The sequence below is a fragment of the Ovis aries genome, chromosome 22 (assembly GCF_016772045.2).
Source record: "Ovis aries strain OAR_USU_Benz2616 breed Rambouillet chromosome 22, ARS-UI_Ramb_v3.0, whole genome shotgun sequence".
Classification (NCBI taxonomy): Eukaryota; Metazoa; Chordata; class Mammalia; order Artiodactyla; family Bovidae; genus Ovis; species Ovis aries.
The window spans coordinates 45,086,732-45,109,778 of record NC_056075.1 but is presented as its reverse complement, the minus strand read 5'-3'; the positions used below and the strand labels follow the sequence as shown (position 1 = coordinate 45,109,778).

Below are 23,047 nucleotides of genomic sequence, written 5' to 3'. Positions count from 1 at the left end.
TTTCACAGCCAAGACCAGGGCTCAGCTCATAAATACTCATTACGTGGCCTTAGAGCCAAGGCATGGAGTCTGGCTTGAGTCAACAATGAGCTTTCTGTACTAAGAAGGAGATAAATCAAACTCTTGAGTCACTGAATTTGCTAAACTTGCCGTCTTTGCAGACGGTCCAGATCCATTGTTATTTTATTGTTGTTTGGTTAAAACATACAACTTGAATCCGTTTGCCTGGCTCTATCTTTTTACTGCCTCAAACTGTCACAAGTGGTCATCTTCTCCCCCACTTCCGCCATTGTCCCCCTATAATCCATTCTCCTCCCATCAGCCAGGGTGATACGTAAAGAACCTCACCTGCAAGGGAGCCCCACTGCTCTCAGACAGTTAGCTTACCAGTCAGCCTCCTCGATCTGGGCCCTGTCCTCTGTGCCCATCCTTGGCCGAATCCCATCCACACCCTGCCCTCGCTCACTAGGCAACAGCCATCCTGCCTGCTGCTGCAACCCAAGCTCTCCCAGCCTCAGGACTTGTGCTCTTATTATCCCTTCTCCCAGATAGGTTATTTCAGGGGTCTGGCCCGTAGGAAGAGAGAGTTGCATTGAGAATTTATTGCCCCCCTAATCTCAGCATGTTTTTTCGGACTCAAGTTGAGTTCCCAGAGCCAGAGCTCCTATTGTGAAAATATGTGGGGGCCATTCTTCCCGAGAACTTGACTGTGACAACTTTGAGAGGCCAGGGAACCGCTTCCCAGTTGAGCAAGACTCAAAGAATACATCCAACCTTGGAGCAGAAATGGTTGATGTTCTCACCTGTTTGGGGAAGGGTGTTTATTTCCTCAATCTCCCCCCACCTCAAATGAAAATTGCAGCAAGCAACCAGTTTCAAATGTTGCTCTGCATAGCAAACATTTTGAATATGATTTTTTAACTGGATAGCCCAGATAGGTGGGAATCATGTGGAGGTAATTTAAGCCTCTCTGTGTGTGCAGCTGGTGGAAAAGGAACCTCTGCGGCCATGAGCCGGCCACTCCCCTGTGGCTTTTTATTATTATGTGGTTAGGCGTCTCTCTGAGCTTGCAATTCTCTGCATTCATGAGAAAATGTGGACTTCTCTGAAAACTGCAGAGACAGGAAAATTGGGCTCATGTGTTTGTTTTCATTATCTGGAATTGTGTATTTTCTAAATGATGATCCAAGGCCATTTGGAACTGTCCCCTGGCCGTTCATTTCACCCCCTTGCAGTCTGAAAGGTGTAAACATCTAAGCAACCAGGGCTCTCTCCATGAGTTTTTCGATGGGAGGTTAATTTATTTTTCCTTTAATAGAGCTGTATTTTCTTCTGTAAGATGAGTCTATGAATGGTAAATCAGGGAATTATGGGCGGAAGAGGCTTCTGCTTTCCACCCCTCGGGAAGGAGGGACCACTTTAAGACGGTGTCTTATTTTGTGCAGACCAGTGGGCACCACTGGGGCTAGTCATTTTCCCTTTGTGAGTAAGTTGGTCACCATGAAACATGCCTACAACATGTAGTTACTAAACTGAACTTTTCTCCTGGTAATGTTAAAATATGAGAAATTTTACCTTTCCTGGTGCTTTGCTTTTCCGCCCTCCATAAGGTTTCCAGATTTCTTTGAAGTGAAAGTAAAAGTGTCAGTTGCTCAGTCGTGTCCAACTCTTTGTGACCCCATGGACTGTAACCCTCCAGGCACCTCTGTCCATGGGATTCTCCAGGCCAGAATACTGGAGTGGGCTGCCATGCCCTCCTCCAGGGGATCTACCGGACCCAGGGATCAAACCTGGGTCTCCTGTGTTGGCAGGCAGATTCTTTACCATCTGAGCCACCAGGGAAGCCCTGAGATTTCTTTAGAGATATCAAAATTCATGAATCAGCATAGCTGGGCAGCAAGGAGGAACACTGCTATGATACAAACACATTTTTCTTGTAAAAATCTGTTTGGAAGATCCTGCACTGATGGGGATTTGTTTTATAAAAGATGTTTCCCTCAGGATTATGCGACTGGAAAGCTGATTCAGAGCAGGCCTTGGTCATTTTTGCTTTTGTCTGAAAGCCTGGTTGTAACATGCAAGTTTTCAAGGTTAAGCAGAATGTAGTTAACTCATAAAGCAGCGATATCAGTTATGGGGAGCCAGACCTGTTCAACCCCCATTTCCTCTGACTCCATTTTATTGCAAAAACAGAAGGCTTTATTTTTTGCTTTTAAAGTTGGCTTTTTGAGACCACCCTCCATGAATTGCTCTTTTTTTTTCCCTCCGAAAAATGCCTTTGGGATTCTCCCAGTAATTCATGGAAGAGTGTGAGTGTTTTTTGAGGAAACGTGATTAAAATGTCACCCACTTCAGAGGCTGCTTTTAATGGGGAGGGAGTTCGTGCTTGGGCCGTCTGCCTCTTCTTCAGCCCTATCCCTTGATAAACAAGGTCTTTGTTCTTCTCAGCTATTGCACTCTTACCAAATCACTTTTCTCTAGTGGCATATTTCAGCCTTTATTTTCTTTCTGTTCTGTTTCTTTTATTCCTTTCTGGTTTTCCTCCTAAGACCTCCTTCTTGCCTGGCTCACTTGTTCCCCATTCTTCCTTTGCATCTAACCAGATTTTTCAACGATCAGCCACAAGAAGTCAGCCTTCTGGCCTAGACTTCTCAGTTTTCCCCCAGAAGGGCAGTTCCAGCTTAAAATACATTCTCCTCCGATTTTGTGACATGAGCAAAGCGTTTCTCCTCTGCTTTTCTCATGTCACAAAACCGGACCACAAAGGCAAAGGGGACACTCGTGAAACCCTGAATCCCATCGATTTCTACAGTGGTCTTGATGGCCTTGGGCTTCTGCCCCAGAGTTATTTGTTTATGTGTGTGTTTGTTCAATGGTGATTTCAACTCTGATCCTAAAATCAGTGATCCAGGGCAAAGGTTAGATTCCTTTATAGGGACTTCCCAGATGGGAATGGAAACTGATGGCTCATGTTGAGATGGTTTTACAGAAGTCATTGGGGTCAGAGGTGAACTCCTAGGTGGAACAGAGGTGTGGGAGCCAATGTTGTTGGTAGGGGTGGGGTGTCCTTGTAGTTCCGATGCTTCCGTCGAGAGATAGTGACAGTGTTCTGAAAGCCCCAGAGAGACCATCAGGGAAATTAAATCCATGTTTACTTTTGGCAGCAGAAAAGAGAGACCCTCAAGATGACCAAGTACGTGGAGCTCGTTATCGTCGCCGATAACCGAGAGGTAAGAACTTTTTGAAATTTCTTGGTTGATTTAAAAAAAAAAAAAAACAGCCACCTCAGGGAAAAGAAAACACTTAACAAATTATTACATGCTTTAGTTAACCTCTCTATGAGGCCTTAAGAGCATTGTGAACAACCCATGGGAAAACGTGGCTCCCTGATCTTATAAGGTATAAAACATTAAAAATGTATCTGCTATTACAAAATATTAGCAAGGACTGCAGAAAAGAATATTAGCAACGACTACAGAGCTGCCATGGTAGCTAAGCTCTCCAAACAGGGAGAATTATTTGTGGGAAATAGCAGATGGTTTTAGAATGTATTCTAAAACACTTTGGGGAAAAGTTTAGTTTAAAAAATTTCCAGTATGTTCTAAACCAAAATTAATGAATGAATGAAGGCTATAGAAACACAGCAGAAAAAATCCTACCTTCTGAAGTAAGGCTTTATCCCGTGCTGGTTTTTTTCTTTAAATTAATTTTTAATTTTTAATTAGCTCTTTTTATTTTTTAGATTATCTCCTCTGTGTTCATTTCTTGCCACTACTACTTATCATGAATTAGGTGACATTTTCTCCCAAGCTGGCTCAACACATATGAATGAAACAGATTTGACAATTTCTCAGGAAACTGTTCCCAGTCTGGAAGGTCAGATTAGAGAGGAGAAGGGGGAATTTATTAACTTTTATCCATTCTCTGTATTGTTTGACTTGCTGCCATGAGCTTCTATTACTTTCACTCTTTAATTTTTAAAAACAAATATAAAAGAAATTTCGGAGGAAGTTCAAATCAAGTCGATGATATGAAGAATGGCTTTGGGCTGCTTTCTGGTTGTCTGTTTTCTCTTTGCCAAAACATGTCACTGCCTCCATCATTTATGAGGCTGGAAAAAATCACAAAAGTTACTGTCTTATGAGCACTTGGCTTGGGTGAATTTCAGGGAGTTTCAGAAAGTCCCTGGACAGGGAAATTACTCGGCAGAATGGGAGCTCACTTCACCATAAACCAGGGAGGGCCCTAGGGGGTTGCAAAGCCCAAGACTTCACATTTCCAGGAGCTGAGAAGATGAGATTTGATTGATGGTATTACCGTTATTAATGCTGACATTTAAAATTATTAAGTTTCAGAGGCAAGGAAAAGACCTGGAAAAAGTCAAGCAGCGATTAATAGAGATCGCTAATCACGTTGACAAGGTAAGTTCTTTGGGGGTAATTAAATCACTCACGTCGTGTAAACGTTTGGGAATGAGGTGGAGGGAATGAAACACACCCCATCTGACTTCGGAAGGCTGGCTTCTGCCTCTGGTACCTGACTTTCCCTTCCTCTGAAGACCCCCAGGGCTTGGAATAGCTGTAGGAGATGCCCCCATGCTGTCTGGACCGTGGTGGCCTTGGGACCCATCTCCTCCCACCCTGGTCTCCCCAGCTGGATCCTGAACCAGATGGCACATGTGACCCTTTTGAAAGCGCCCAGCGGGCCTATCCCCAGGTCTCCCTGGGCAGGTCCCACAGCCACCTGAGGGCCGGCTCTCATCGATACGGAACCTACGGGCTTCACAGTCCTGGGATGTGGCAGTTGGCTTTCGGCCCAACCTGCTGCAGGAAAATTCTTCACCGTGAACTCGGGAGGGAGCTCACCTTTGCCAAGGTGACTTTAGAGTTGGACGAGATCCTGAAAGTCTGGTCTGGCCTAGGTGTATTTGCTCACCAACACTCCTTCCATGAGCTGTTCACAAGGTGAAACCACGTGTGCCAGCTGCCTTTAGCAACACACTCTGAGAGAGAGTGTCGGCTCATTGGTGCTAAGGGCTTTCAGCCCAGAGCCGCTGGAGTTGCCCAGAAGCTTTCAAAGGCCTTGCTTTCAAAGGAGGGGTGGGGCTGGACATCAGGCTTCGTAGGCTCCCAGGTGGCTCTCATGTGCTACGTGGCTGGCAGCCCCTGTCTGAACACGACCATTATTCTCAGCAGCAAGTCTGTCTCCCGCCTCTGAGCACAGTGGGTACCAGAAAGCGGCCCCGGCTCATTGCTGAAGCTCTCCTGGCAGGGATTCTCTGAAATGCTCACAGTTTATGCGTAGCAGTTTGAAGATGCTTCACAGTAGCTATGTTTCCAAGCAATCTTATTATATTCAAATTGACTTTTCAGAGTTTTCTGCAAAGATGAAAGCAAAAGCCCTTCTAGAAAGCCAACTCTGTTCTACAAGGCCTTATGGGCAGAACCAAGCACCATGCGTCAGAAATCCAGAATGCATCAGATGGGGTCCATCTGCTCAGGGAGGTCACAGCTTTGTAGGGAAGCAGACCCATAAGCCACTTGGTGTGGTTGGGTGTGATGGGAACTGGGTGGATGCTGTCAATCAAGTGCTGTGGGGGTGCAGAAGAGAACTGCTTACATCTTCCTGGAGGTCAGGGAGGCTTCTCAGCAAAGCGATTTTGGAAAAGTGAGTACTGTTTCACCAGGAGCACTCAGCTGGCTTGCTCCCCATGCACCTGGACACGGGAGTAACTCCGTCTACCTAAGCGGTAGGGGGTGTGTGTGTGCACAAGCCCATGCGTGAGTGTGTGTGTGCGTGCATGTGACAGATGGATGTATGTGCATGACAGTTAGGGCAGGAGGAGATGGAGCTGCGGGGGACTCACTGGTCAGCCCTGGGTGCTCTGCGAAGCCATCTCGACTCTACCGGGATTTTATTCTGCTGTCAGTGGAAAGCCAGGAGAATGTTTTTAAGCAGAGCAGATGCGCAGGGTCACACACAGCGGTGCCTGCAGTTAGAGTGGAGGATGGAGTCCCCAGACTCAAAGAAGGCTGGTGGGCTTCTGTTGTATAGAAATCGTGAAGAGCTGACCTGTGTCTGGGAAAGTGGGGATTCACAGACACTTGAAGGAAGGGTGCCTGATAAGTGTACTGAGAAATTTCTACATGCCAGGGTCATAGTGCTTTGCAGACACCTCCAGGTAGACACCAGTATTCCCATTTTTATAGCAGAGGAAGCTGAGGTTTGCAGAGGCTGGTTAAGTAATCAGCACATGTTCAAGCAGCATGAAAAAGCAGGACCAGCGGTGAGCCCTGGTCTCTGTGACCCCCCTCTGCAGGAGTTTTTGGCCTTGTCTCTACCCACTTTCTGTGGATACCAGCCTGCCCTGACCAGGCAGAAGCAGAGGCTGAGAAGAGCTGGGGTCCAAATGAGCACAAGTTTAGGAAGAGAGGTGGGCGAGGCTTCATGCCCCAAGAAGCAAGAACAGGGATCTCCTGGGGTACTCTGAGCAGTCGAAGATAAGGGCTTGGTGCTCAGAGAGTGGCTAAGGCTGGCAGGAACTTTCCAAAACCAGGAAGAACACAGATGGCTGTTGGCATCCTGGGATCATAGGATAATACCATCTGCATCCACAAGAACTTTTAGGCAGGTCAGACTCCCAGGCAGCCCATGCTTGCGGATGTATTTTGAATAACTCATTTTTGAAAATTTACTTGATCCCCAAGTAAAGTGGATGTAGGAGAATTTTTGTAGGTGGCCAGTCCTTCTGGCAGGGAGGGAAGGATGGATCCCAGAGGTTAGGCCAGAGACCAGAGGAGTCAGAACTCTCCACCATGACCCATCCATCTTGGGTGGCCCTGCACAACGTGACTCACAGCTTCACACTTTGGCCACCTGATGTGAAGAGCTGACTCATTGGAGAAGACCCTGCTGCTGGGAATGATTGAGGGCAAGAGGAGAAGAGGGTGGCAGAAGATGAGATGGTTGGATAGCATCACTGACTCAGTGGATGTGAGTTTGAGCAAACTCCAGGAGATAGTGAAGGACAGGGAAGCCTGGTGTGCTCTGCAGTCCATGGGGTCGCAAAGAGTCGGCCACAACTTAGAGAATGAACAACAATAGGAGTCAGACCTGGTTCTGGCCCGGCCTGCACGTTAGAGTCTCCTCTCAAGGTTTGTTTATGTGAATGTGTGTCTGTATCTTTGCTTTTAAAATGCTGATTCCAAGTCTCAGTCCAGGGACTCTGGTTTGACTGGCCTGGGTGGGGCCTCGGGTGAATACATTCCAGATGCTTCCAATGAGGCAGGACCAAGAAACAAAGACTTCAAGAACTTCTTAAGCCTTGGAAGTAAACAGAAACCATGAACAATATTAAACTTGAGCCGGTAATTGCTGAAATCCTGTTTTAAAGTGATATGCTTGGTCTTCCATATTTGTATTTCTTTACATATTATTCTGTATTATTTCTTCCTTCAGTTTGCAGAAGCAGGAATGAGCAACTGGGGGGTTGTTAATAACCTGCCCTGGTATTTAGAAAACCACATGTCTGAGAAAAGTCCTGACAAACTCAGGGGCGTTAACCAGCACGCCTGTTCTTGTGTTTCCAGCAAGCAGAGAACTGAATCACTGCGCACACAAATGTATCTGTCCCCAGCAGACCCTGAAGACCCCCGGGGTAACCCAGGCTCCATCGGATGCTCTGTGCACCCAAGCCTGCTAACTGATGGGCTCTGGGCTGTAGCGAGTGTTCCAAATGTAGTTTTGCAACTACAAGTGGGAGCATCTTGGCTTAAAAAAACAATGACTGTTCCAGTGGCAACTTCCTCATTTGCAGAAATCTTGGCTCTTCTTAGCTATTCTTAAGTAATAACTACTTGGCTGGCTGTGTTGGCTCAAAGGGAATAGGGGAAGGACATCCCAGACCGAGAGTCCGAGAAGTGATTTAGGGACAGAGGTGACATTCAGAACAACTCAGGCAGTTCCCCTGAGTTGGAACGTGGAAAACGTGTCTGGTCCTCGAACTGGCAGGCACACCTCTTACCTGGGAAGGAAGACGTTCCCCAGGCCCCAGTTACACCGCAGGGCGGGACCAGTGGGCTGTGTGGCTGCCAGATGATGTCATCGCCCCCTTCGCCTCTCCCTCCTGTCTGTCCTACTTCTTTCTCATGATGACGTTAGCACCAACTGCCTGTCTGTGCCGGCTGCACCTCTATGCCCTGCTTCTGAAGGACCAGCTCATCTTGCATGAATTTAATTTCAGGTATTTTCCCCTACTGTGAGTCCTCATCCCCACCCCTCCCAGGCTGGTTGCCCGCAGGATGCACGTCCCTGTGGTGGAGCCCGGTGCACCACCCTGTAATCCTACCCGTGTGTTCTCAGATCCACTTCTCGAAAGCCTTCTTGGAGCCGTCAAGTCCAGCATCCCCTGAACTTCCCGTCTGCACCCTTCTGGGCAGTTCGGTGGATTCGATTTTCCTGTAATAATGGCTAGGAGTCCCCTGCCTTGAGCGTCCGGCTGTCCCCTGAGCATTTGAGAATCAAGGTCAAGGGTATCCTAAAGCTTGTCCCTGGTGCTAGTGCCAAGTTGAGCATTCAGCCAGAGCCAAGCAGGTGCTTGTCACTGCTGTGTTAATGGGTGAATCGATTTAGCTGGTCTTGGACTGTGGCCACGTGCATCCTGGGATTCACAGGCCAGGCAGGCAACTGCTACACTCTGCATGTGCTTCTTGCTGGGCCTGGGGTCACAGTGGGTCATCCTGGAAGGGAGTCTGAGCACTCCCCTTTACCTGGCTAGGTTACTGAGCGGTTTGTAAAACCTGGGCACCAGCCTGCCTGTGTTTAAACTCCCAGCTATGCCAGTCATGGCTGGAGTAGCTCAGCTCCTCCGTGTCTCAACTTCCTTGACAGTAACATGGAAACAATAGTTATTAACTCACAGAGTGCTGTGAGGTCTAAGAGAGCACATGGAAAGTTTTTGGCACCATGCCTAGGGCATAGGGAATGCTCATAAGTGTTAGCTCTGACCATTATTATTAGGAAGAACCAATGGGAAGCCACCCGCAGTCTGGGAAGTGCATCCCAACAGGCAGCTAAGGGATTCTGTGTGAAGACACGATGTTAAGTTCCGCATGTGTGACAGTTCACCAGTAGCACCAGTTTTAGAGAGGAGGGGCTCTATTATATGCTTCTAGATACGGAATTTGTTCAAAGGACGTAATCTGAGGGGACTAATAGCTGGAACATTTTTTGGCATTGCCCTTCTTTGGGATTAGAATGAAAACAGACCTTTTCTAGTCCTGTGGCCACTGCTGAGCTTTCCAAATTTGCTGACATATTGAGTTCAGCACTTTAACAGCATCATCTTTTTAGAATTTAAATTGATGCTTTTGAATTGTTGATGCTGGAGAAGACTCTTGAGAGTCCCTTGGACAGCAAGATCAAACCAGTCAATCCTAAAGGAAATCAGTCCTGAATATTCATTGGAAGGACTGATGCTGAAGCTGAAGCTCCAATGCTTTGGCCACCTGATTTGAAGAGCCGACTTACTGGAAAAGACCCTGATTCTGGGAAAGATTGAAAGCAAAAGGAGAAGGGGGCGGCAGAGAATGAGGTGGTCAGACAGCATCACTGACTCAGTGGACATGAATTTGAGCAAACTCTGGGAAACAGTGGTGGATAGGGAGGCCTGGCATGCTGCAGCCCATGGGGTCACGAAAAGTGAGACAAGTGACTGGACAGCAACAACAACAGATGAAACCTGCAACCCATCACTACTACGAAAAGATCCCGATTAGACAGCCCCAAAGCTAACTCTGAGAAACAGTGATAGCTGGACCTTGACAGACCTTAGCGACCACTTCCGTACGACACTCTCCAGAGGCAAGCAAAGTGTCCCCTGCACGGATGACAGCCCTACAGCCCACACGGGCACGTGACCCTGAGGATGTCTCATGGCAGGCTGGTGTGGACATGGGTGACTGGATGTCCTGTGTTTCTGCCTTCTGATCTCCATTTCATTTGCCTGTAATGCAGCTGAAAGCGTAAGCTCTTCAGCAAAGTGCAGCAGAGTTCCCAAGGAGGCCAGGAACTTAATTTTTCCTGGGAAGCCTGGGCTGGGAGCTTGCAAGTGGATACCACAGGCCAAGCAACTCTTGATTAAAAACAAGCTGTTGGGCAGCATTTGGGTTGTATAATTGTCTCATTAACTTATTAATGTAATGCCCATAATTGTTATCTGCTTGAAACCAAGTTGGACCGCTGCGATCCGTTTATACTCTATGATGTAGTTTGTGCTTCAGCCACATTCTTCTCCTAACCTAATGCTCACCAGATGACTGGTGGGGAGCGGGGGATGAAGATCAGCAAGGGAAAAGATGAGCCTGCCTCTCATGGGTCAGAACCTGGGGTCAGTGCTCAGCCTCGTGGAGTTTATGGCCCTTGAGCTCAGCACGTTGGAATGGGGCTTAACTATCAGATGCGGTGCTTCTGTGATTTTTGTTCCTTATTGGCTCAGAGGCTTCCAGCAACTAAGAATAGGACCTGCTCCTTTCTGGAGCTTAACTTCGATTGCCATCACCAGCCACCTCTTTCTCCTTGGCTACCTGGAGTACAGCCAGCCGAGTGATTCCCATGTCCTGACCCCCTGGACCGCCGAGCGCAGAGCCACCTCTGTGTCTGTGTGATGCTCAGAGGAGTAACAAGGCAGCTGTGGACCATGGGACCTTATTACCTCTCCCGTGACTGCTGTGTGTGCCGACTCCTTGAGACCCCAGGGACGATAGCCCGCCAGGCTCCTCTGTCCATGGAATTCTCCAGGCCAGAATGCTGGAGTGGGTTGCCTTTCCCTTCTCCAGGGGACCTTCCCAACCCAGGGATTGAACTCAGGTCTCCCGCATTGCAGGCAGATTCTTTACCAGCTGAGCCACAAGGGAAGTGGGTAGCCTAAGGGAGTGGGTAGCCTAACCTTGGGTAGCCTAAGGAAGTCGGTAGCCACAAGGGAGTGGGTAGCCTAACCTTTCTCCAGCAGATCTTCCCGACCCAGGAGTAGAACCAGGATCTCCTGCATTGCAGGTGGATTCTTTACCAACTGATCTATTAGGGAAGCCCACTTTCTACAAGGTCATTCCTAAAAGCAAGTTCATCTTGGTGAAGTTTGACACCCAGTCCCCCTAGGGTGAGAGGCAGGATGAGTTCAAGCGTCTGGCTGAAAACTCAGCTTCCGGTGATGATCTCCTGGTGGCAGAGGTGGGGATCTCAGATTATGGTGCAAAGGGCTGAATATGGAGCTAAGTGAGCAATACTGGACAAAGGGAACTATCCAGTCTCCTACCTCTTACCTCTTCTAGGATAGGGACATTGAAAACCGAATCCTGAATAGTGGGGCAGTTAAGGTTGGAGCCATCCAGTGCTGGCTGAAGGGACATGGGCTCTACCTAGGAATGCCTGGTTGTCTGCCTGCATATGACACCTTTGCTGGGGGGTTCATCGGAGCCTTCCAGTCCCTCTTGAAGCAGGGGCAGGACAACCGGTCAGTGTGAAGGAGACTGACAGGAAGTGGCCCGAGCGGTACCTTAAAATCATGGGAAAGATCGTGGACCAAGGAGAGGATGTCCCAGCATCAGAGATGACCCAGATCACCAAGCTGGTTGAGAAGAACAAGACAAGCGATGGGAAGAAGGAAAAACCCCAGAAGAGCTTCAACATTTTGACTGCCTTCCAGAAGAAGGCAGGAGAAGAAGGAGCTTGAGAAGGCACTCCAGGCTTTTCCAGGGTATGGTGGGGTGGGGAGGGGTAAGTTACCTTCCGGCTGTGAAACCTCCTGGGATGTAAGCGAGTGGTAGGAAAAGTGGCAGGAAACCAGAAATCTGAGCGTGTGCGGATATGGATGCTGGTGTGACCGTGCTTGGAACGTCTCTGTTCCAAGCCAGTCAGGGATAGCTGGAACACTTAGATGGCTTGGAAAATACCCCCTCAGAAGGAACTGCTGCTATAAAGAAGAGTGTACTGCCCAGGTTCTTGACAGGTATGATTCTGATCCAATTAAAGTTTCAGTGTTTTCATTAAAAAAAAAAAAAAAGAATACTGGAGTGGGTTGACATTTCCTCCTCCAGGAGATCTTCCTGGCCCAGGGATTGAACCTGCATCTCTTGTGTCTCCTGAATTGGCAGGTGGATTCTTTGCCCCTGCGCCACCTGGGAAGGCCCCACTCTGACCCCTCATCCTGCACCAATAAGCTCATCTGGCTCAAAACTCTCCCTTAGCCATTCGAACAGTTGTCCTGCCTGCTTCTGACCCACGATGACCTGTTTGTGGAGAACGGGCTGTAGGTTGAAGTCAGGACACAGAAAGATGGGGGACAGAAAAGCAAGACGATGTGATTTGTGTGCCAGAAGGAATGAGGAATTTCCTTTACCCGATCTTTCCCATGAGAGCGTGTTGGTGAACTAAAGTCTGACCTGTGGGAAAAAAATGGTCCTCAAAGTTCCTGAAGAAGAATTCTGTGTCTGCCTTTATCATCCTGAAAGATATTGATCTGTTCATTTAATTAAAACCTACTAGGTCATTTACAGGTGACAGAATATGATAGCGTCGGCCAAGTCTGAGTCTTTGCTGAGAACAATACATTTTCCGTAACTCACAGGTAGAACATTTTGCTTAAAGGGAACACATTACTGCGCTTGGCAGAGTGTCTCAAGGATCCTAACTCACTGTTTTTCTTGCAGTAGATATGAGCTGGCTATCTTTAGCTATAATGTAACTACATTACATTAGCGATAACACATTGTGTGCCCATTTCTAATCATCAGTGAATCGGTTGAAATGTACACTTCCCTGCATAAGGTGTACATGTTCAGTTGTGTCCAATTCTTTGCGACCCCATGGACTGTAGCCCACAAGACTCCTCTGTCCATGGGATTTCCCAGGCAAGAATACTGGAGTGGGGTGCCACGCCCTCCTCCAGGGCATCTTCCCGACCCAGGGAGCAAAATCAAGTCTCTTGTGTCTCCTGCAGTGGCAGGCAGGTTCTTTACTACTGTGCCACCTCAGAGATATAAAGAAGGCTGGTTAACATCTAATTAGTCCACCCCACTTGAGAACCCAGTTAGCACGTCACTTTGCATCAGTCACTGAAAATATTGCTTCAACCCTAATGCCGTGGGAACGAGGGACACACAGAGAGAGTTTTCACATCACATCAACGAGGTTCAGAAATCGCACATCTGTTCTACGTGGCCTTGCACGTTCTCGTTAAGGTGACCCCCAGGGATACCTGTCTTCTGTCGCCCTCAGTTTTACCGACCACTGAACATTCGAATCGTGCTGGTGGGCGTGGAGGTGTGGAATGACATTGACAAATGCTCCATAAGTCAGGACCCGTTCACGAGCCTGCATGAGTTTCTGGACTGGAGAAAGATGAAGCTTCTGCCTCGCAAATCCCATGACAACGCGCAGCTCATCAGGTAAGGTGTCTGCTGTCTCTCCTTCACCTAAGATCAAAGAGCACCCCAGCACACCTGCCCTCCTCTTAGCCTCCCCTGACGGGCAGTGAAGCTGCACCTGTTCTTCAGAACACCCTCGCTGGACCAGGCCCAAAGGGGGCTTCTCAGCCCCCACTGACTGGAGGGAGGCCATCTCAGTTGAAACTGGGGGCTGCTGAAAAAGTCTTTCTTTGCATACCCTGGGAAACGTATCCCTTAAGCAGATGTCTTATTTCCTTCTAATACCTGGTCATTTACTCTATGCAACTTTTTCTAGGCTTTGTCTTTTTTGTGGGAAGGCGGGGGAATGTGCACCGCAGGGCCTATGGCATTTTAGTTCCCCGACTAGAGATCGAACCTGCTCCCTCTGCAGTGGAAGTATGCAGAGTCTTAACCACTGGACCACCAAGAAAGTCACAAATATATATATATATATATATAACTATATATGTAACTATATATATAACTATATATATAAAACTGGGGGCTTCCTTCACAGCTCAGTTGGTAAAGAATCTGCCTGCAGTGCAGAAGACCCGGATTTGAACCCTGGGTTGGGAAGATCCCCTGAAGAAGGAAAAGGTAACCCACTCCAGTATTCTTGCCTGGAGAATCCCATGGACAGAGGAGCCTGGAAGGCTACAGTCTATGGAGTCAGAAGAGTGGGACACCACTTAGCTACTAAACCACCACCAACATTTTGATACTCATAAATACTTTTCTTTTTCAATGTTTTTCTCTCATATTTTCACTTACTTCATCACTGATCTTTTCATTTCTTTGCTTTTTTATTTTTTATTTTATATTGGAGTATAGTTGATTAACAATGTTGTATTAGTTTCAACTATACAGCAAAGTAATTCAGTTATAGATAAGAGAAAGAGAAAGAAAGAGAAGTCGCTCAGTCGTGTCCGACTCGTTGCGACCCTATGGACTATAGCCCACCAGGCTCCTCCATCCATGGGATTTTCCAGGCAAGAGTGACAGATATACATGTATCTATTCCATTGCAAATTCTTTTCCCATTTAGGTTATTACAGAGTATAGAGCAGAGTCCTTGCTGGTTATCTATTTTATAATAAATCCAGTGGTGTGTATATGTCAACCTCAAACTCCCAATTTCTCTCTCCCTCTAGGCTTAGTCTTGATATAAAGTTGTCCTGAGTAGTATGTTTTTAAAAAGCTCATTTTCTGCCATTATTAGTGAAAAATATTTATGCACTCTCTGAAGACAGTGCAGTGCTCCTGTCGGCTGCCTGAAGAAAGGAAACTTTTATTGCTCCTCCCGTTTGGTTGTTTCTCTTGGTTTTCTAGATCAGAGGATACCAGCAGTGTCGAAGATAAACCTTGCGTTCTATTATTTAACCAGTATGTATTGAGCACAAATTAGGAACAAAACGTCTTTTCGGGGCTTCAAACGTAACAGTGATGTACACAGTAAACCTCCCTGCTCTTGGGACTCTCCAGTCGACAGGGAAAAGTGAAAGTGCCAGCCACTCAGCAGTGTCCAGCTCTCTGTGACACCCTGGGCTGTAGCCCACTGGGCTCCTCTGTCCAAGCAATTCTCCGGGCAAGAATCCTATAGTGGATTTCCATTCCCTTCTCCAGGGGATCTTCCTGACCCAGGGATCGGACCCAGGTCTTCTGCATTGCAGGCGGATTCTTTATCATCTGAGCCACCAGGGAAGCCCCTCCTGGGAGGAAATGATAATAAACAAGGATATTTCAGAGCGTGATAAGTACCATGAAGAGGAGAAAATAAGGCAAAGCATGCCTATAGCGTAGTACATTGGTAACATATTACAGACTCCTTTATATCAAGCAAAAAGCATCATAATCTCAGATTGTGTGGAGTAGGTTTTTTTCCTAAACTGAAGAACTTTTTATTAAAATTGTTAAACAACTGATACCATTCTTTTCTGAGCGTGTATATTTGTCTGCTGGTGCCCGGTCTTAGGCGTGCAGGACCTAGTTCCCTAACCAGGGACCGAACCTGAGCCCCCTGCCTTGGGACCATGGGGTCTTAGCCGCTGGACCACCAGGGAGGTCCCAGTTTATAGGACTCTGGTCTCATGTAGCTCACATCACTGAATTGAAAGCTTTGGGGCCAGAGACACTTTCCTGTCGCACACATTGGGTCTAGTGTACTGAACATTCATAGGGAGTTGAAAAGCAGCTCTACCCCATGCTCACTTTAGAAAAGGCCTTCGTCTGAACTGAGGTTGTTGGCATTCCCCGATAATTGACTTTGGCCATTTCTCAGGGTTGTTTTCCCGCCCCCCACCCCTGGATATTTGCGGTGGCCGCATATTTTATGCATTGATTAATCCTGAACTACTAAACGTAGAGTCAGAGTGTTTTGTTTTGATTTCTTCCCCCAAATGGAGCCTGTCCAATTTGAACATCTGGAAATAAATTAGCCTCTTATATAACTTTGCTATTTATGTATATGTTTAATTGTATCTGTTAAAATGGTCTATACAGATGTAAACATAAAGCTGCGGTCCCTACGGCTGTACACAGGAGTGTAACAGGATGGCTGGCTGGATGGATGGAGAGATGAATGACTGGATACATACATACAGAGATGAAGTTTTATTTTGCCAATTGAGCACTGCCAAAATGTATAACTTTTCAAATAATGTGTATAGTATCTGTATGTGTACATGGCCAAGAAAACGTGGCCATTTATTTGTTTCGTTTAAAAGAGATTCAGCAAATACAATGTTTAATTTTTTTTTTTCCTGGAATGGGGCAGAATGGAGCAGAAAATGGGGCGGGAGATAGAAAGAAGGTATGGAGGATTGTGGTGGGGCGTATCTTTATTAAACAGGCAACACTGTTATTTTAGGGTTCCTGGATAAAATACAGGATATTCTATTGAATTTGAATTTCAGGTAAACAAGGAATAATTTTATTTTTTACCTTTTTATTTTGTATTGGGGGATAGCCAGTTAACAACGGTGTGAACAGCAAAGGGACTCAGCCATACGTATACAGGTATCCATTCTCCCCCAAACTCTGCTCCCATCCAGGCTGCCACATAACGCTGGACAGAGTTCCATGTGCTATACAGAAATTCCTTGTTGGTGACCCATTTTAAATATAGCAGTGGGTACATATCCATCCCAAAATTCCTAACTATCCCGAGACCCCTTCCTTCCCTTCTGGACCATAAGGTTTTTCTCTAAGTCTGTGGGTCTCTTTCTGGTTTGTAAGCAAATTCATTTGTGTCATTTGTTATCAGACTTCACAGATAAGGGATGTCATACTATATTTCTCCTCTGACTTACTTCGCTCAGTATGACAGTCTCTAGGCCCATCATGTTGCTGCAGATGGCCTCATTTCATTCTTTTTAGTGGCTGAGTAATATTCCCCTGTATCCATGTACCGCATCTTTATCCATTCCTCTGTCAATGGATGCTGAGGTTGCTTCCAAACCTCAATTATTCAATTTTTAATTTTTAATGTACTAGGTTAGAATGAATAGCATTGCACCAAACAGGCCTTGATGTCATTGCTTATTGACTAAGATTCCATGTGGGGAAAGCCTTCTCCAAAGCCATGAAGTCTCCTTCCAGAAGCTTCCTCCTAGGTGCTAAGGCTTTGTGGGTGCTTCTGCGCGCACTTCCGAGGGTCAGTCATTTTTCTGCTGTTTTTATTTTTGCAAGCCATATTAGCAGGACATTTTGGAAGAGTTTGGGTTTCTGGCCTAATTGTAACCCAGTAGTGTTACCCAGGAAAGCAATAGCAGCTGAGAATCACGGTAAGCATCTAATGCCTTCCATTTGTTAATAGTGATTCTCTCTCTCTCTCTCTCCATGACTCTCTTCAGCCCTAGCATCAGCAGATACTGTTTAAAAGGAGCACCCTGCCCCCAGTTCACTAGGAGACAGACAGATTACAAATTATAAATATACAAGTCATGACTGGTTGTTGCCCCGAGTCTTGAAAACAGAAGTCTTAAAGGATTATGGGACGATGATGCAACTGGAACACACACTTTTAGAAAAACCAATGATAAAAAGCACCTACAAACGTACTCTCATGCAGCTATTTCCGTCTTTTTTAAATTGGAATATAGTTGATTTCAAACGTTGTGTTAGTTTGAATCTTTATATGCGATTTTGCAGTTTTTCTGCTTTTGGAATGCAGGAATGTCCAGCAGAATTTCCAGTGTTAGAAAGCTTCTCTATATTGATTTAAGAGAGTCCTTTCTTTTATTCCTAGTGGAGTTTATTTCCAAGGGACCACCATCGGCATGGCACCCATCATGAGCATGTGCACAGCAGAACAGTCCGGGGGAATCGTCATGGTAAGCCAGGGGCATGGAGAAGTCGACAGCAATGTCTAGACCTAATTCTCCTGATGAGTTTTCAGGAAATTTATCAGACTTTGTAAAATTAGATCCTTTTCCTTTAATGCTCCTCGGATATCATTGCTGTTCAGTCACTAAGTCATGTCTGATTCTTCGTGACCCGTGGACTACAGCATGCCAGGCTTCCCTGTCCTTCACTGTCTCCTGGAGTTTGCTCAAGTTCCTGTCCGTTGAGTCGATGATGCCATCTAACCATCTCATCCTCTGCTGCCCTCTTCTCCTTTGGCTTCATTCTTTCACAGCATCAGGATCTTTTCTAAGGAGTTGGCTTAGATATATTTCCACCCTGTTTCTGCTTGTGATCTTCCCTACCCAACAGTATTCTAGGGACTGTTTAAAAAAACACACCAAGATGCACATAGGAAAGGTGTGTCAAAGTAGTTGAGTAGAAGCCAGTCTACACCTTTTATGGAGGAAAAGTTCAAGTGGGATTTTGGTCCAACTGCCTCCAGCCAAGAAATCCTCCCAGTGCTGGGATGAGCCAGGGCACTGGGGTTGCCCTCATCACTTAGCTTCTGGGATGGACTGTGGTCTCACCAGATATTACCGTTAGAATGGTTTTCTGATGGTTCTGCTTCCAGACCCAATAGCCAAAAGTCTGAGGTTTTTAACTGTTTACCGCTGCAAATGCTTGACATACCTCCTCGCCAGGGTCTAATTTGTCTTTATACTAACCTTATTCTTGGAAGGCAGAGACCTAGGTTTATTGCTTTACAAGGATCACTTTGTCATATAAGAGCTATATATGTTTGTAAAAGGAAATAAAATGGGTAGACTATTTGGGACTTGTTCCTTCCAAATGTAACAGAGATAACTTTGATGGGCTCCCCTTTGTCAGGTAACTAAAGGGAAGACTCTCATCCCATGTGGTTTCAGTCCCTGATGGAACAATGCGGTGTCCCCTTCGCACCAGCCCTCAGACAGGGAGTGTCCTCCAAGACCATCCCACCCGCTCTGTTAAACAAACAGAGCCTTGTCCTTTCAAGAAACCATGAATTCCTCCACATTTTTCAAACAGAACATGTGTGAATATTTGATTGTATTAAAGGGCTGAAGGAGGAATATTCTGCTGACTTCTATTTGCTCTTCACGTTCTGCCCACCCTAATCTTCTTAGTGAATAGCTGCATGGAACATTTTCCTCTTCTCTGGGTGGTGTGGGTAATTAACATAAACACGCGCCGAACGTGTAGGCTGGGGAGGCTCTACGGAGGGGTTGCCCCTCCCAGTGGACTTCTGGCTTAAACGGTCCGCCCTCTGGTTTTCTTTGAACCTGGAGGTCCCTGGAAAGTTTGTTTTTTGTTGGTGCCAGGTTCATTTCAAGTCAGATCCCAACTGTATTTTTAACAGAGTAGCCTGTAAAGTTTTAAGAGGGAATCATTTTCTCTTTCATGGTTCCATGGCCAGTGGCTACTGACTTTGCCACTTAAAATTTGGCATAAATATTTTTTAGGGCTGAAACTGAATTCCTTATAAGCATGGCAGCTCTGCAGCTGTGGCGTGTTTAAACGTTCTTATGACCGATCTGATCGCATAAAGAGGCTTTTTAAAGTTCACATCCTTTATTCCGTTTTACACGCAAGCATTTGATCAAGATTCCTTCTTTGAAAGCAGGCAGGGAAGACTATTTAAAACAGATGAAAATAAATGTGGGAAACAGAAGCAGATAAATATACTGCATCAGAAATCAAGTCAAGGCCAAAATTGATTAACAAGAAGTGGGTTTGACAAGCCGGCCAGCAGTGAAGTCCATCCTTGGCACATTCCTTATTTGCTTCAAGTGAGGAGAAGCACCGTGTCGGCTGGAAGTCTACAGCTCCTTTGGTTTCTATGAAATTCTTGAGGTCAACAAAATCAACATCTTGACCAGATCTAAACCCTCCAGACTTTCTCCCACTGTGTCTCTGAAGTTAAATTCATGAGTGTTACTTGCAACCGTGCCTCTTTCAAGGACCCACAAATCTAAGAGGAAGGAAATCCTGTCACAAGGAAGCAAGAATCCTGATTGCATTGAAGACCTGAGTTCTGTACTGGTTCTCCATTTTTCTGAGATTGAGCAAATCTTTCACTTCAGTTACCTCAATCCATGCCTTTGTATCTAACTGGACCAAAATAGTCTTGGTTTGGAGATAATGCCAGTAATAAAGAAATAGGTTTTTGTCTTATTAGAAATGTAAACCATTTATCAGGGTCTCTTAAGAGACATTCTTTTTATAATCACATATATGTGGAAGAATGCAAAACAATTAGGCAGTTCAAAACAAAACCACGATATTCAGCAATACAAAAGAATTTGATGAAGAGGCTTTTTGTTTTTAAAGATGAATTCCTACAATTTTGTACCAAAGCATGCTAAATTCAGCATTTTCAGATTGAATCAAATTGATTTCCTGAAACATTTGTGAAGCTTCCTGCAACAGGAAACTGTAAAATCTAAACAAAGTAATTTATTAGGAATTTCATCTATTCTAAGAATAACTTGGTTTCTTAGACTGAGGGCTACTGAGAAAGGCAGCTACAGCTGTAACTGCCAACAAACCTATAAAGTCTTATATGCTGCTGCTGCTGTTAAGTCGCTGCAGTCGTGTCCGACTCTGTGCGACCCCATAGACAGCAGCCCACCAGGCTCTGCCGTCCCTGGGATTCTCCAGGCAAGAACACTGGAGTGGGTTGCCATTTCCTTCTCCAATGCATGAAAGTGAAAGTGAAGTCGCTCAGTCGTGCCTGACTCAGCAACCCCATGGACTGCAGCCTACCAGGCTTCTTCGTCCATGGGATTTTCCAGGCAACAGTACTGGAGTGGGGTGCCATTGCCTACAAAGATTTTTTGTATCAGGAATAGCATGTTCCCTAAAGCAGGGGTCTCCAACCTCTGGGATCTAATGCCTGATGATCTGAGGTGAAGCTGATATAATATTAATAGAGATAAACAAGACTATGGTTTTTCCAGTGGTCATGTATGGATGTGAGAGTTGGACTGTGAAGAAAGCTGAGCACCGAAGAATTGATGCTTTTGAAGTGTGGTGTTGGAGAAGACTCTTGAGAGTCCCTTGGACTGCAAGGAGATCCAACCAGTCCATCCTAAAGAAGATCAGTCCTGGGTGTTCATTGGAAGGACTGATGCTGAAGTTGAAACTCCAATACTTTGGCCACCTCATGTGAAGAGTTGACTCATTGGAAAAGACCCTGATGCTGGGAGGGATTGGAGGCAGGAGGAGAAGGGGACGACAGAGGATGAGATGGCTGGATGGCATCACCAATTCAATAGACATGAGTTTGGGTAAACTTTGGGAGTTGGTGATGGACAGGGAGGCCTGGCATGCTGCGATTCATGGGGTCGCAATGAGTCAGACACGACTGAGCGACTGAACTGAACTGAACTGAACACAATAAATGCAATACACTTGAATCATCTCAAAACCATCCCCACCCTCACTCCCATTTGTGGAAAAATTGTCTTCCACAGAACTGGTTCCTGGTGCCAAAAGGTTGAGAACCTCTACTCTAAAGCAGAGTATCACTGTTTCCTGGAAACCTCCCACGTTACCTCTTGCAGCGCAAAGCGGGATTCAGAAAGTTGCCTTCGACACTCGGTGACATGCAGGTGTTTGCAGAAACACCAGTCATGGGCACCGTTTCTGCAGATCATAGTCACTGGTAAAAAGTTGAGTAGTGATATTTTAAAAATTAATTTCTAATATCTCTTTAGCCAAGCCATGCATATAATCCACTAAGTTTGGGGTGGCCAAGCAGCTCTTGCTGGATGGAAAACCCACCTTCCAAAACTAAGCAAAAGGTTGAGTGAACTCCCAGCAGCAAGAGTCAGAGGATCAGGATGCCTCCTGACAAAACAACAACAGGCAAGTTGCAATCTTAATTCAGTGAGTCTTCAGAGACTTTATTCAATGTAGTTTGCTTTTATGGTGAACTCTCATAAAATTTCCAAGTATCCTTCTCTACCAAGTAGACAGCAAGAGGCGTGCCCAGTAAGAATTGCTCAGACCCTGGAGAACTGGGGCCAAGGGGCACCTTCCGGGACTAACAGTCCTGCCAGTGCCCCCATCCCCGCAGTGAGCCACTGCCGACCCACGCCTCCCAGGAGAGCACCCAACACGAGCAGCCCTGCCGGTTCCCAACTGTTCCTCTGCTCACATCTTTTGATGGCCAGCAAGATAATGCATCTGCTAACAGGATGAAGACTCCTTCGGTATCATGGCTGCTGACTCAAATGAGAGGGCAAACAAGTTGATGAGAGACATTAAGCAAGAAAGATGTGTACTGAGAACAAGCTCTGTATAATGCATAAAACAATATTAGCAAGCATGGTTCAACTGTCAAAAAAAAAAGGGGGGGATTGCTCAGATCTTATTTAGACTGTACTAAGTATGCTTCCTCTCCTGACTTTCTATCAGCATCTTCTCAATCAAGGGTAAAATGGTACTTATATTACCTATGAAGAAATGAGCTGCCTCTTCCTATTGTTGTAAAGTCGCTAAGTCATGTCCGACACTTGCAACCCCATGGACTGTAGCCCACCAGATTCTCTTTCCATGAAACTTCTTGTCATTTCCTCCTCCTGGAGATCTTGCTGACCCAGGGATCAAAGCTGTATCTCCTGCATCTCCTGCATCAGCAGGCGGATTCTTTACCACTTAAACCACCTGGGAAGGACCTCCTCTTCCTGTGAAGCAGGACAACTTTTTGCCTCATTCAGTAGAATTGTGTCTTGTGAGAGCTTATAGGATGCTGGAGGGAAATGATGGTCTTGATTATTTCATGTAAAGACACGAGGAATCCTACATGTATTCATGAGGAATGCATTCTTCAGCAGAGGGGGCCCCAAACTGGTTTAATAAAATAGGTCAAATCTTTAAGTCTAAACTAAATAATGGGGCTCTATCCTTGGACTTCCCAGGTGGCACTAGTGGTAAAGAACCCGCCTGCCAGTGCAGGAGACCCAAGAGATGTGTTTGATCCCTGGGTCAGGAAGATCCCCTGGAGGAGGGCCTGGCAACCCACTCCAGTGTTCTTGCCTGGAGAATCCCATGGACAGGGGAGCCTAGCGGGCCACAGTCCACAGAGTCGCAAAGAGTCAGGACACGTCTGAGCACAGCACAGCACAGCACATCTTGATTCCTTATAGGAGATTGGATTCCATCAAGTGTTCATGAAAAATAAATGTCTGGGGGGGCAGAGCTGGGAGGGAAGG

At 46.1% G+C, this 23,047-nt stretch overlaps 1 protein-coding gene and 1 pseudogene across 2 annotated transcripts in view; both read left to right on the top strand.

The window, feature by feature from the left end:
• ADAM12 (ADAM metallopeptidase domain 12) overlaps positions 1-23,047 on the top strand; it is a 391,246-nt gene that overhangs the window by 281,203 nt on the left and 86,996 nt on the right. The window contains exons 7-10 of one of the 2 annotated variants that reach the window (XM_027960492.2): positions 3,168-3,230; positions 4,350-4,421; positions 13,273-13,442; positions 17,692-17,776. In XM_027960492.2, coding sequence (XP_027816293.1) covers positions 3,168-3,230; positions 4,350-4,421; positions 13,273-13,442; positions 17,692-17,776 — 390 coding nt within the window. Of the gene's footprint in view, positions 1-3,164; positions 3,231-4,349; positions 4,422-13,272; positions 13,443-17,691; positions 17,777-23,047 lie in introns of both variants that reach the window. The other variant, XM_027960491.2, reaches the window with a different exon arrangement.
• Positions 8,151-12,948, top strand: LOC105604362 (endoplasmic reticulum resident protein 29-like; annotated as a pseudogene).